The sequence below is a fragment of the Rattus norvegicus genome, chromosome 15, assembly GCF_036323735.1.
Source record: "Rattus norvegicus strain BN/NHsdMcwi chromosome 15, GRCr8, whole genome shotgun sequence".
NCBI classification, from domain to species: Eukaryota; Metazoa; Chordata; class Mammalia; order Rodentia; family Muridae; genus Rattus; species Rattus norvegicus.
Genome location: NC_086033.1, coordinates 15446861 through 15460654, shown reverse-complemented (window position 1 = coordinate 15460654; position 13794 = coordinate 15446861). Strand labels below are relative to the sequence as shown.

The window sequence follows — 13794 nt, the reverse complement described above, 5'->3', positions numbered from 1 at the left end:
ACCGTGCAGCTTCTTTGATCTTTAAGTAGAAGGAAGCAGCTTTCAAGAGCCGGGAAGCCTCCTTGAACAGCATATTACAAAAATGAGTGGATGTCAAGCAAACCATGCATCTTTTGAAATTTGAACTCAGAGAGGTGTTTCTTATAGCCAAGCACACAGAGATGCCCGGGATAGAAATGCTACAGTTGGGCATTCATTGAAATATGAGGGTTAAGGTGACTTGCTATCCAATAGGACCCAGGCAGACACTGTCCATGGTGATCCCAAGGCTCTGTGCTTTCCACTTTAAGTCCCCAGAGAACATTCTGCAAACATGCCCCCCCCCCCCCCCCCCGCTGTAAGGATGTTGAAGCCGTGAGGGCTCATGCCTGACTCAGAGTTCCATTTTCTCACCCTCCCTCTTGGCTTCCTCTAGCTGGAACGGAAACCAGAATGTAAACACAGGTTGCTAAAGCAGCCTTGTTCGCTGCCGACACATTGAAAGGCTGCCCACATTGCTCAGCTGATATCCACAATTTTGTTTAAGTGGCAAATTGATTGAAATAGTCAGTGGAAGGGATTAGTTCAGTGAGGGCTTTGCCATCCTGGAACAAATCCACTTATTAGCATGCACTTTAGACTCCCCGCCCATGGACTGGAGAAGGAGCTCGGTATTATGGGCAAGTCTCTTTGACTAGCCAACAGCTCCACTTTCTTCCTGTTTCCCTTGTGTGTTCTTTCCAGTAGCTGAACGAGACTCTATAGAGACTTCGAATTGTGGGGTTGCTTTGAATCCGGGGTCAGGCCTTTGAGCTCAGAGGAAGCCCAGGTTTGAGTGTTGAATTTAGAGGTTCTGTAATCGCAAGTGAACAGAAATTGAGCTTGGATTAGTTTGCCTGGTTATTTTCCAATTGTATGTTATCAGTGGGTGTCAGTCATGGAGGATTAGGAATACCTCCTTTGAGCCTTCATACCATCAGACAAGACAAAATGCACTGAAGGGCCCCTGGACTGTAAAACCTCCCTTCTCATCTTGGATGGAGCTTCACGGTACAGTGATCTTCCTTATCTGCCAGGGGTGGATTCCAAGGCCTATAGCAAATGCTGAAACCTACAGGCAATACCAGACCCATGATAAGTTAGATTTTTTTTTAATCCACGCATACCTACAGTAAAGTTCGACTGATAGATAATTAATTAACTAATTGCTATACACATCAGAAAATTAACAATAATAACTAATTTGAAGGAATGGAGGTTCAGGCCTATCAGCTCAGCACTTGGGAAGTAGACACAGGATGATCAGGAGTTCCAAGTCATCCTCAGTCACATAGTAAGTTCAAGGCCAGCCTGGGCTACATGAGACCTTGTCTCAAAACAAACAAAGAACTCATCATAGAATAATTATAACAATAAAATTGCCGGCATTGGGGCCATTAGTAAAATAATGGCTCCTTGAACATAAGCGATACAGAGGCATCAGATCTGACAACCGAGACGGCAAGACTAAGGGACCAGCAGGACAGAAGCTGATGGGCTATGGGGCACACCAGGCAGTGGGCTCACTTATGTTCTACTCATTGGGAGATTTCATCACCAGACTCAAGTAGTGTTCAATTTAAAACTTAGGAATTATTTCTTTCTCTTTTAAGGATCCTCCCCTCCCCCTCCTCTTCTTCCTCTTTCCCTCTTCTTCTTCCCCTTCCTCTTCCTCCTCTCCTTGCTTGCTTTTGCGTCTCCGGTAGCTCAGTTTTCTCATAAGGAGTTTTCTTTGAACTCCTTATGTAGCTGAGGATAATCTTGACCTCCTGACCTCCTGGCCCTCTTGCCTCTATGTCTCAGTGCACGCACCACTACCATCTACTGCTTTTCGGTTCAGTCTGTTCCAGTCACAGTTCTCTATAGGTAAGTGAAGTGAACCTTTGGGCGCTGTTTCTAGAAGATTGCCATGGTCAGCAGCAGAGGAAGTAGCAGCATTTGGAAGGGCTGAGTCAGCTGACTTGCCCTGATAAGGAGTCTTATCCAGAAACCTTTAGGATTCAACATGAACAACGCCTTTTGGCGGGAAATTATTGATGTTATAGCTGTTCCTGCAACCTCAGTCTCGACCTACGCTCACGGAAGTTGTTGAGAGAAAAATGACTTCCGAAGAGTTGAGATATCAGTCACATTATCCCTGGACTCCAGGCATTAGTTATGAATTCTGACAGAATGAGCTCAGCAGCAGCCCTCCACGAGTTGCAGGTGCTTCGCAGAGGCCATGTGGCTCCCAGTGGCCTTACTCACCTTTTGGCAGTTGGCAAACTAAAAAGACACCCACTGGGATCGTCCATGTTCATTGCCTGTTCCTTTCTAGCCTGGGATGGGCCAATGTGGATTCTTCTGATGGCAACCTTATGGTCCCAATGACCCATGAGCCTTGTCTTTGTCACATTCACCAGATTCCCCTTATCCCAAACAATATGATAGACATTTTGTTTCAAAAGTAGGGGGGAGTATTATACACCCTTGATGAGGAACACAGACCTCGACTCTAGAGCTGAGTGTGGCAAGGAGGACCCGGCTTTGACCGCTTCACCATCTCCTCACAGACTTCAGGAGTTTAAGTAATTTGACTTCTTGCCACTACTAAAATGCATGAGACAACTGGCTTAGGAAACATTTCTTTTGACTTACATGTTTGCGTTTTTCCAGTCCATGATTGACCCCCCCCCCCACATGATCTCCCTCCCTATCCCCTTACTTTGGAGCTGAGGTGGGCATTACAGGGTTTGGTGAAGAGCAGTGCCAACCTCTAACTTCAACACCCAGCAAGCTGAAGACAAAGGGTGGTCCTAGGGTCCCACAGACCCCACCAGGGCATGTCCCCAGTGAATGAGAACCATCCAACCAGGCCCTAAGCTTTGAGGGTTCCACCATCTTCTCTAGCACCGCCTTGAAGACAAAGCCTTAAACACATGAGTAGAGGTCACTCATCCAAGTCTTCCTTCTACCTACAGCCTGCGACATGGATTTCTCTATGGGCTTTTGAAATGTGTCCACATTTACTGAGAGCCTCTCAGTCCTGCATTGCAATTTGGGGGGCGGGGGAAAGAGAGATACTTTTCAGTGTCCAATCAACTACTTGTAATTTATCTGTACGTGTAATTGCAATTCATCTACAGCGTTTACAGTAATTGGGTATGTGGATGACGGAAATACAGTATTTCTTCAAGTATCATCCTTTTTTGATTTGTTATATCCTATGAGTATTTGCTACATGTTATGTTTTCAAGAATGTTTTACACTTTAATCTCTTCATAGCCCTGGTCTGAGCTCCGTGTCATACAACTTGGAAGCTTAGTTATGCCAAGTTCCTGAATTTTACCTGCATGATCTTCTAATACTGAGTCCCAGTTCCTCTTCCCCTTCCTTCCTCCCTCCCTCCCTCCCTTCCTTCCCTTCTTTCTTTCTTTCTTTCTTTCTTTCTTTCTTTCTTTCTTTCTTTCTTTCTTTCTTTCTTAGTGTTTACAATATAGTGCTAACTTCCACATTATGTTCTTAGTCTGTAAACATAAGACTGCATAATAGTGCCTGTAATATATATGTGTGTGTGTGTGTGTGTGTGTGTGTGTGTGTGTGTGTATTAACTTGGAGCTCCAAACATGTTTTCCCCAGGAAGCTCCTAAAAGTGCTTCTTCGACTCACCCCTGCACCCCTGACCCTTGACCCCTGACATCAGGTAGCTCTTTGTGAAGGGCACAGCTGCGAGCATCGTGAGCCGTTTAACAGCGCTCCTGTTTTATTCTCTACGCACTAGGTGTCAGGAGTTCTGTGGAATTGCCCCTCCCCCCACTATAGTGGTGACAACTAGAAATATATGATGACATATTGCCTTAGGAGGGCAGACGTGTCCCAGTTTAGAGCTGCCGCTGTGTCCTAGAGATTCTTGAGCAGGGAAGGGAAAGAAAGGCATGAAATGTGACTTCTCTAAGAGTCAGGAATGTTGCTTCAACGGAACAGGTCATCTGCTGGGGCTGGAAGCAGTGTGTAGCCTTTGTAGTTCCTAGAAGCTCAGCACAGCGCTGGCTCCAGAGTCCTCTGAGTTAACTAGAAACAGCCAACTGTGTCTTGCTGCACATTGAAAGGTCCATCAATACCTCAAGTTCATTATGTTAGAAGTGGATTAATGGGAAACGCAGCCCCTGAAGGGGAAAAAATGCAGGAACTTTGCTAACCACGGATAATGGATTTGAGAAGCTCTTTATGTCTAGGGGAGGAAAAGAACATCATAGACATAGAAAGGACATGGCAAGACCCTTCATATACCTGTCACTCAAGACCCTAATGATTGGGTCATGGTCAGTACCATGTCGCCCCATTCTCCAGCTGGTATCCATTCCTGGACTATTTTGAAGCACACTCTAGACATTGTTTTATTTCATTCGTAAATACTTCATTGTACATGCCTAAGAGATAAGAGACAGAACCTAAATTAATAACTATAGCATGCTGGGGAAATTTTAATCTAAAGTACTAAGTAGTATCTAAAAGTTGCAGGAATAAGCCAGTGGGCCCATAAACAACGAGGCTTGATTTGGGGAAACATCAACTCCAGAAGAAAGAAGGAGGTAAAGACTTGGTCTCCTGTAAGCCACCCTTTCTTTGTCATCCTGCTTTGAGTGGCTCTTACAAATAAGCATAGGGAATGTGTACTTTCCCAGGGAACTGGGGTCTTTACAGAGGAGAATGAGCTGGCAGGGAACTGGTACATTTTCTAAGAGGAAAGGAAAAACACAGTCACCAAAAGGTGCTGAAGTACTCAGTCAATGATGGATTGCTCTGGGACGCCTTTCAATGACTTCTTAGCCTATCAGGAACTGCTTTTAATAAAACGGAGCAGTAGGTTTTTAAGAGCGCGCTATGGAGGTGGTATTTCTCTCCCGTTATAATGTATTCTGAGAAGTTTCTTTGTTGTGATTTAGACTTCCTCCCTTGATTTTATTGTGTCATAAATCTCTGGCATTTGGTGTGTGCGAGACCTCACCAGCTTGCTAGATGCATCCAGTTCCCCGCTTCTCTCTAGAAGATTAAACTGAGGCCGTAGGCGCTGATGCCAGGACAGATTTAACCAATCATGTTTCCTTTACATGTAGGTCAGTCCGAGGGACAATTCTGCACTGGATCCTATTATCCACGGGTTGAAGGGCGTCGTACATCATGGTGAGTAAGCTCCATCTTCTTCCTCTAGCTAGAAAGAGAAGGGCTCGGATCTGTACCTGAAGGAATCGGGTTATCTCGCAGAGGACCAAGGGTGATACCATCCCTTGCCCTCTGAAGCCGAAGGGCTTTAGAGCCATTATCTGAGGGGTAAAGAGGTCCTGCATATCTAACCTGCCAAGGGGCCTGGGTTAACAGTGAGCCATTTTTTCCCCTCAGGTATTACTGAGAACACATATGTTATAAATCAAAATGCTCTAAGATGAACAATTCTTAGGAGTTGGATCTGACATTTGTCTCATTTCTCTCCTAAAATTATTCCTTTTCCAAGTGCTATGTCACTTGTAAATATTTTTTGATTTGCCTCTTAGATTTAAGGAGGAAAATAGAAGTAGCCAGGACAAGCCATTAAACTTCACGGTCTGTGAGCCAGCACCATGCAGCTGCTGACATGGAAAGGGTGAGGCTGATGTTCTGTGTGGCAGACATCATATCCTCGGGCATAAACCTGGGAGAGAAAGTAAGATGAATGGTTCTGTCTCTTCCAACTGGTTTTATTGGCAGAATTTCCCTGCAACTTTATTATCAGCCAATGCATCATTACCTGGGGCACCAGGTTGCTCTCGTTTTAGAAGCACCCATTGCAGCAGGAAGGTGTTGAGTCTGGATCCCGTGTAATGATTTGTAAAGTTTTAATAATCTAATTAGAATTCCAAAGGCATTGACAAAAATAGCGTCGGTAACCATAATAAATCTCCCTCTGTTCCCGCAACTGTGATAAAATGTCTTCACACCTTTTGCGAGGATTGTCTTCTGACATGAGCCGACTCCTTGGAGCTTAACAAATGCCTCTTCCAGGGAAACTAAACTTGTTATCAGAGTTCGATTAAGTTGGATTGAGCATTAATTGTTCTGTTCAGTCGTGCGGCAGGTAACACGAGTAAACCTGGTTTACAGAAACAGAGAGCTGGGGAGACGGCTCAGTCGGTAAAGTGCCCGCCTCGCTGGCACGAGGCCTGAGAGCTTGGCACATGCATGAAGAAACAAACTTGGCCACACCCGCCATCACTCCGGTGCTTGTGGGGGTCAGGGAGGCGGGACAGAGGCAAGATAACCCTGGGATCTCATTGGTGGGCCAGTCTCTCACCAAACCCGGTGGAGACAGCAACAGCAAGGAAAGCCCCTGGCGCTGCCCTCTGGCTTCCGTGGGCTTACCGTGTGCATATGCGCATGCGCGTCCCCCACTTGTATTATGCTAAAGACACACGTGTGTACAGAGATGGGAGGAAAGTATAATGACTGAAAGCGTTCCCTGGAGCTTTTTCACCTGAAGAAGCTTGCATTGCTCCCTTTCAAATCTACGTTAATAAAAGCAGCCACCAGCCAACCCCTATCTGGGAATCCAACCCAGACCCTCACTGTTAGAAATACCTTAGCACTGAGCTGTCTCCCCAGAGCCACGTGGTCATATGTATCATCTGTGAGGACCCTTTCCTCGTGACCTGACTACCTTCCCCAAACCCCACCTAATGCCATCTTTTTGGACACAAAGTCATTCAGAAAGGGGTGCAAATAATTCCACACAGGAACACTGACTTAGGGAGGGATGTGGTGGTGCCAGGTTCCTTCCCTGCTCTGACAGGAAAGAGAGTTATAAACAATGTTTGCCTCCAAGAGAAGCTCATGTGTCTCTTCAGGAAACCGAGACGCATGCCTGATCACAGGCATCCCTGGCTTTGGTCTAGATGGAGATGGCCCCAGGCAGCTGTTATGGGGAGGGGAAAGGAGGGAGGCATCACCCTTCTCTTCTGAAGTCCTTGCTGTTTCCTCCATTGACACCTTCTCTTCCCACCTTGCATGTTCCCCAAGGGTGTTTCCACAAATACACCCACTCGTCTCACTTCCGGTTTTGTCTGTCAGAGGACTTCTCCCTACCCTCTCCAGTGACTCCTGTGACGTTGTCCAGGTTTTTTTTCTCAAACATATAAGTCAGATAAAGTACACACATACAAGAAAAAATGTCGACATATAAAAGTAGAAAACAAAGGAGACGGAGGGACTGAAAAGCTCTGAGTCTTGTCTCTGAGAAGAGAAAGTAAGCTTGGGGGAGGAGTCAGAAGGGGCATCTTGAAGAGTCTAAAAGGCCTTTTGTACTTTTGATTCAAGGGTCCTATGAGGGATTGTTGTCGTCTGCTGATTTGAAGGGGCATAAATGATTATGCCTTTCACAGATTCTCTGGCTAGGGAATGATGTTGCTGACGTGTGAGGTGCAAAAGAATCACCATGGGTTTCTGAGGCGGCGTTTACTTCTTGACCTTTGCGGGTCATATCTTAGAATAACTGACGGTTTTGCTGTTAGTGAGAAAACACATCTGTGGTGGTCCTTCCATGGAGATGCCATGAGTTATCTGGCATTGGATCCACTTCACACTCAGTGCTTGGTCACTGGGTGTCCTGCTAATCAGACACCATGGTGGAATTTTCAGTGAAAGAGAGGTTGCCCATAGGCAAGGACGGCCTGGGAAGAACGAGAGGGAGGTATACTTGAGGAGCGAGTTCATTCTGAAAGCAGGGAGAAAAGCAAGCAGGGAGTCTCAAGAGGCTCCCAAAAGTCTTGGCCAAGACACCAAAGAACTCCAGAGCCAAGCCTGCCCCTGCATGGAGCCTGCATAGGATGGTCAGAGACCTGTGTGAGTCCCTGCTGCTGTGCTCATTGGCTAGCTCACTATGGCAGGGGTATACCGTGAAGACACAGAATCTGGAAGGTGTGACCTCACCTCAGCTTGTCTCTGGAAAGTGTCCCAAGAGCCACTCTTGCAGATAACTTAGGCCTCCTCTGCTTCTCTTCAGGGTCATCCACCTGATCCCCACCCTCCACCCCTGGCCTCCGTACTTACGAATCCTTTCTTCTAAGATGCTCAGTGGGTCTTATGAATAGTGTCTTTCAGTCTTCCTGCAGTGGTTGACACCACGGAGCTAGTGTGTGGAACCACCCCTTGGAGCCCATACTCATGGGAGGAACCCATGGTTGAGCAGGCCTTGGCTTGAAGAGAAGCCAGTTTCACTCACACTTGGGACTGTGGAGATGCCAAGGCTAAGGCCTGAAAAACTCTGAGTGAGAGATACTCTAGGCTGGGAGCAAGCTCAGATTCAGCACAACGAGCTTAGATGGAAGTGGCCGACGGAGAAACGGTTCCTCGGGGACTCTGAGCACAGTGACATCTTTCTCCGTTGCTACAGAGGTAAAGTCTAGAAGCTCATAAGTCATACAAAGCACTGTAATATCAAAATACAGGGTGCATGTAACGGCCATACAGGGATGCTGGTGTGCTACTCGTTTTACCTACTGCTGAATGGTAAGAAAAGTGCATTTGGTTTCATGCTAAAAGGATATATTTTTCGTAAGGGTCTGCATTAACCCTTAGAGAACCAACGCAAACAGATGCTACCACCTTCCTGTATGTATTTTACACGCTGTCAACGTTCAGGGAAACACTGACCCCTCCCTCTCTTGTGTTACCAACACATTCCACTTTTCTATTTCTTTCTTTCCTCCCCCCTCTTCTTCCCTCCTCACCTCCTTTCCTTTTCCCCCTCTTCCTCTTCCTCCTCCACCCTTTCTTCTCTCTCTCTCTCTCTCTCTCTCTCTCTCTCTCTCTCTCTCTCTCTCTAATTCTTTTTTATTTTAACGGAGTCTCACTATGTAGCTCTGACCGACCTGGAACTTGCTGTGTAGACCAAGCGGGCCTCAAACTTACAGAGATTTCTCAGCCTCTGTCTCCCCAATTCTGGGATTAAGGACATTTGCCATGGTGCCCAGCTGCTTTTGTTTCTGAGAGGAAACCTGTTGGTGCCAATTACTTGGTTGTTGAGCCTTGGTCTCATTGTCACTCTTCTCCAAACTCCCCAACCCACCATCATTGTGTTCTTCCTCCTTACTGTAAGACGGGCTGCATGTTTTTAACCACCCCAGAAATGTGGGAGTGGTTAGAAACAGTGTCTGCCCTACATGACAAAACCTTGCACTGGTCAGATCTGTTAAAGGCCACATCGTGATTGCTGAGAGCATACTTCTAACGATGTCCCCCAAATGAGGCTCTGGCAAGCTTCCCTCTTGTCAGTGGATGTTAGGAAAGGGATGCAAACATGTCTCACAAGAGAGCTTCTTCAGCCTACCTGTCAAACCATAGTGTGATGGGCTCTCTTCACATACACTCACCCTAGAAAGGGAGCCCATGACAGACAGATGTGCCAGTGTTCAGTTTGGTGGGCCAGTGAGTTTGTATTGGGATTACCAACAGGAGTAGAAGTGAGGCCTTTCTTACAAGGAACAGGGATAACAAACTTAACTATAAAGTTCTGACCAATGCAGGCGGCTACATCATGAGAAAGCCAGCTCCAGCGTGGCGATGACTCCTGAAGGCCGTGACTTTGGAGCTCACTCTGCTCCTTGCAGACAGCTCCCAGGGTTTGGCTTGTCAGTGTCTCTAATAGGTGCCCTCAAGACTCTACTGAGCCTCTTCTCCCCATATGTAACCTCTGTTTACCTGCCATGTACCCCCCCCAAGGCTCTCTCCCCCTCCAAAGGGATGTCACAATCCAGAGGAACATACCACGAAACACCTGCAAATCTCCTGGCACACGTGCATGGTGCCCCTCCTCTTCTTCTCTTGCACTGAGATACATTTTCTACCTAATCTCTGGGCAGAATCCAGTGACGCGGCTGGAGTCGTACCAAGCCCCTAATAGGAAGTGAAGCAAGTAAAGGTCAAACTAGCCCAATAGGCATCGTGGAATCTTCTTGACATTCAACTACTTGGGTGCTGTGACACATAAGCAGGTGACACAGGCATTGTTGGGAAGCTGGTCCAGGGTCACACCTTGAGAAGTGGTCCAACTATAAGGTCCTGTTTTTCCAAGGCTCTCCTTCTCCCTCTCCCTCTCCCTCTTCCTCTCCCTCTCCCTCCCCCTCCCCCTCTCCCTCTCCCTCCCCCTCCCCATTCCCCCCTCCCCCTCCTCCTCCCTCTTCCTCTCCCTCTCTCTCTCTGTATCCATCTGCAGATTTCAGTCTTGACAGAGTCCCATCAAATAGGTTTTGTTGAAGGAGCGAGTTAAAAAGTATTTCACCAGACTCTAGTGTGCCGCTATTCCTCCGTCACCGATATGACCATGGGTCCTATTGTAAAAAGAAAAGAAAAAGAAAAGCTATCTAGGACCACATGGCTAAACTTCCTGAAAATATCTGCATGAATTCTGGAAGCACAGCACAAATTCTAGGAAAGAAGACTTGGTTGTGGGGGGAGGGTGCGGGGCGGGGGCGGTGCGGGTAATAAGGACAGAAATAGTCACCCGTGTCATGATGTACCAGCCAGACATCGCAGAGATGGACTGGCTCAGTCTGAGGCATCTTGACTGTTTTTTTAGCCATGAGTTTTAAGCAGCTTTGAGTCCATTCTTCCATTCACCTTCAGAGTGCATAGGAAACATGAGTCAAAACACTGAGGCCAAAGGAATAAGCCGACCCTTGCATGTAAACCATTTTATGCTCGTGCAAAAATTGTCTTCCTGTGCACGTCATCCTTGCTGCTACAGAGGCTGCTATTTCACTCACCTGCCAAGTTTCGTCATGTGTCCAAACACAGAAGTTTGTTTTCTTATTTCCCACTTGAAATTTGATTCTAAGAGCCTAACCAGCGTGGAGAATATTATAGAAGTACGTGTTAGTTCAGGCTGCCCTAGGTTTGAGTTCCGGGTCTCCAGCTTGGAAGCTATGTGATCCAGTGCAAAGGGCTGTGTCTCTCATCAATATTTCCATTTGAAAAAATGAGGGTAATGGTTTGCCTTGGGCAAATGTGTTGAGGCTGGGAAGACATGGAAATGATGCCTACTGTGTGCCTAGAGCACTCTAGATTAGAGCCCAAGGGACTGTAATCTGTAGACCAAATCAAGCCTCCTGATTGCTCAAAGATTTTTAGGTCACACAAATATTGGCCCACTACTTGTCATTATAAGTAAAGTTTTATTGTTTAGCCACACTCATTTGTTTGCATATTATCTGTGGCTGCTTTTGTTATGCACTGACAGCAGTTGTCACCAACAATACATAACAGTCCTATAAAGCTTTAACTATTTGCTCTCTGGCCCTACTCAGAAAATGTTTATCAGCCTCGCCTCAGTGGTAGCTGGTGTTTTGTTTGCTTTATTCATAGTACTGCCCCTATGCAGTGCACATGCTTGTGTGTGTGCGTGTGTGTGTGTGTGTGTGTGTGTGTGTGTGTGTGTCTATGTGTATATGTGAGTGGGTGTGTCTGTCTCTGTGTATGTGTGTGTGTCTATATGTATACATGTGTGTGTGGGGGGTGTGTCCATCTGTGTGTGTATGTGTATGTGTGTGTCTGTATGTATATGTGAGTGTGTCTGTCTCAGTGTGTGTGTCTTTGTGGGTGTGTCTGTCTGTGTGTATATGTGAGTGGGTGTGTCTCTGTGTGTATATGAGTGTGGGTGTGTCTGTGTGAATGTCTGTGTAGATGTGTGAATGTGTATGTGTATGTCTATGTGTGTGTATGTCTGTGTGTGTGTGTATTTATGTATAGGTATGTGTCTGTGTGGGTATGTCTGTCTTTGTGTATGTGAGTGTGTGGGTGTGTCTGTGTGGATGTCGGTGTGGGTGTGCAAATGTGTGTGTGTCTGTGCATATGTGAGTGGGTGTGTCTGTCTGTGTGTATGTGAGTGTGTGTGTATCTGTATGTATGTCTCTGTGTGGGTGTGCAAGCATGTGTGTGTGTGTGTGTGTGTGTGTGTGTGTGTGTGTGTGTGTGTGTGACCAGTTAGCACAAGTATGTAGTTGGGTCATTACTCACTATGCAACAGACTAAGCTTTGGTTTGGGGCTTGCCCCAATCCTTCTGTCCTCCAAATGTGTTTCAAGTGAATTAATGAGGGTTCTCTTGGAATGTTTACCTTGAAGCAGTGGCTCACCTTATTCCCCTCTTTTGAAGGAGCAAACCAGTGCTGTGCTATCTGTGGCTTCACTGATAATTCTGAACGTTTACAGCTCACTGGTGATTTCGAGCATCGTAACACGCGACAAAATTTCCCGTTTGAAGTTTATGTTTCCAGCACTTAATTACATGGAACTTTCCTGAAGTGTGCTATAAATGTGCGGCAGCCAGCGCCTGGCTAATTGGCTCCTGTCTTTTTATGGATCCAGGAAGGACCGATGCTTATCTGAATGCTTTTGATCTCAAAATCTTCTAGAAACAGATAGGCTTAAGCCATTTCCAGTTTCCTGGATTTGGGTTTATCAAAAACCTCCACCATAGATGAGAGCCATTTCCGTTTCTTTTCTTAGCTAAATCCAGGAAGTAGGATGCTGCGGGAGTGCTGTTTTATCACTAAGTGGTATTGTTAACAGTAGTGTTAAGACATAAAAAGGCCTCAGAAGTTTTCATTCAACCATCCTCTGTCGATGTTTTATCATGTGAACGGGTCTTCAGGAGTTTAGGAAAACATACTTAACCTTGTCATAGTGGAATACAAAAAACAAAGGGTTAACCTCCAGCGATCCACCGGCTTCCCCTGGGTGACTTTTAGACCCTGTTTTTCTGCTATCCATACGTCACCTTAAGATAGAAGTACTGTCATCTCTGGGCCAAGAGCACAGGGTTTGGCTTTGAATATTATTTCTGCCTTTGAACAGATGTACAAACAATTTACTTGCTCTCCCAGTGCTGCGTTTTCTCTACCTGCATGGGGTGTGAGGTCTTTGGTATATCTTAAAGTTACATTGTCTTACAGCACACCCTGTGCCTGGCAGGTGGCGAGCACTCAGTTTGAGCGGGAATCCCTCTTGCACCGTGGCCCCTGTGGATTTGCACATGGCGGTTGTGGATAGCTGGTGACTGCGGAATGTTCTGCATCTACAACTACCTGGCTATTGAACATATGATGCCTGACCTTCCTAGAGCATACAAAACTTAGAGGAAATGAAGTCAGGCATAGTGACGATGCCTATGATCCCAGCACTCAGCAGGCTGAAGGGATAAGGGCAGGCTGAGCTCTAAAAAACAATTAGCAAGGAAAATAAAGGAACCGATGATGACACGGATAATAAAGATGGTTTGCAGTGACCAGTGCAGTTTAGATTAGGGTAATGAACCAGGGGCTGAGAGAGGAAAAAACAGATACATCTTAGCTGTCTGACCTGCCTGTGGACTGAGTCCTGCCTTGGTGCTTTCCACTTGTAACATTGTGTCATGGATACAGTTGCCCAAGGAGATAACCAGGCAGTTACAGAGGAAAGCTGAGGCTTCGTAGGATTAGCAGAGCTGTCCTAACTCTTGGAGCAGAGCAGAGATGTGACCCCAGCTCTACTGGATCCTCCTATCCCTCCCCCACCATTTCTCTCTTAATCTCTCTCTTGCTCTCGCTCCCTTTCCAGCTCTCTCTCTCCCTCTCATTCTTCTTTGACAGGGTCTCACTTTGTAGTCCCAGCTGGCCTCAGACTCAGGGAGATCTGCCCATCTCTGCTGCTGGAGTGCTTAAATTAAAGTTATATGTCACTTGGCCCAGTCTGAGATGCCTTTTGTCCCACTCACCTTCTGGCACCAACCACTT

At 46.4% G+C, this 13794-nt stretch overlaps 1 protein-coding gene across 6 annotated transcripts in view; it reads left to right on the top strand.

The window, feature by feature from the left end:
* The window catches only part of Ptprg (protein tyrosine phosphatase, receptor type, G), a 683913-nt gene that overhangs the window by 521927 nt on the left and 148192 nt on the right, over window positions 1-13794 (top strand). For all 6 annotated transcript variants that reach the window (XM_063273947.1, XM_063273946.1, XM_063273945.1 and 3 more), the window contains one exon: window positions 5115-5181. In XM_063273947.1, the coding sequence (XP_063130017.1) occupies window positions 5115-5181 (67 nt within the window). The remainder of the gene's footprint in view (window positions 1-5114; window positions 5182-13794) is intronic.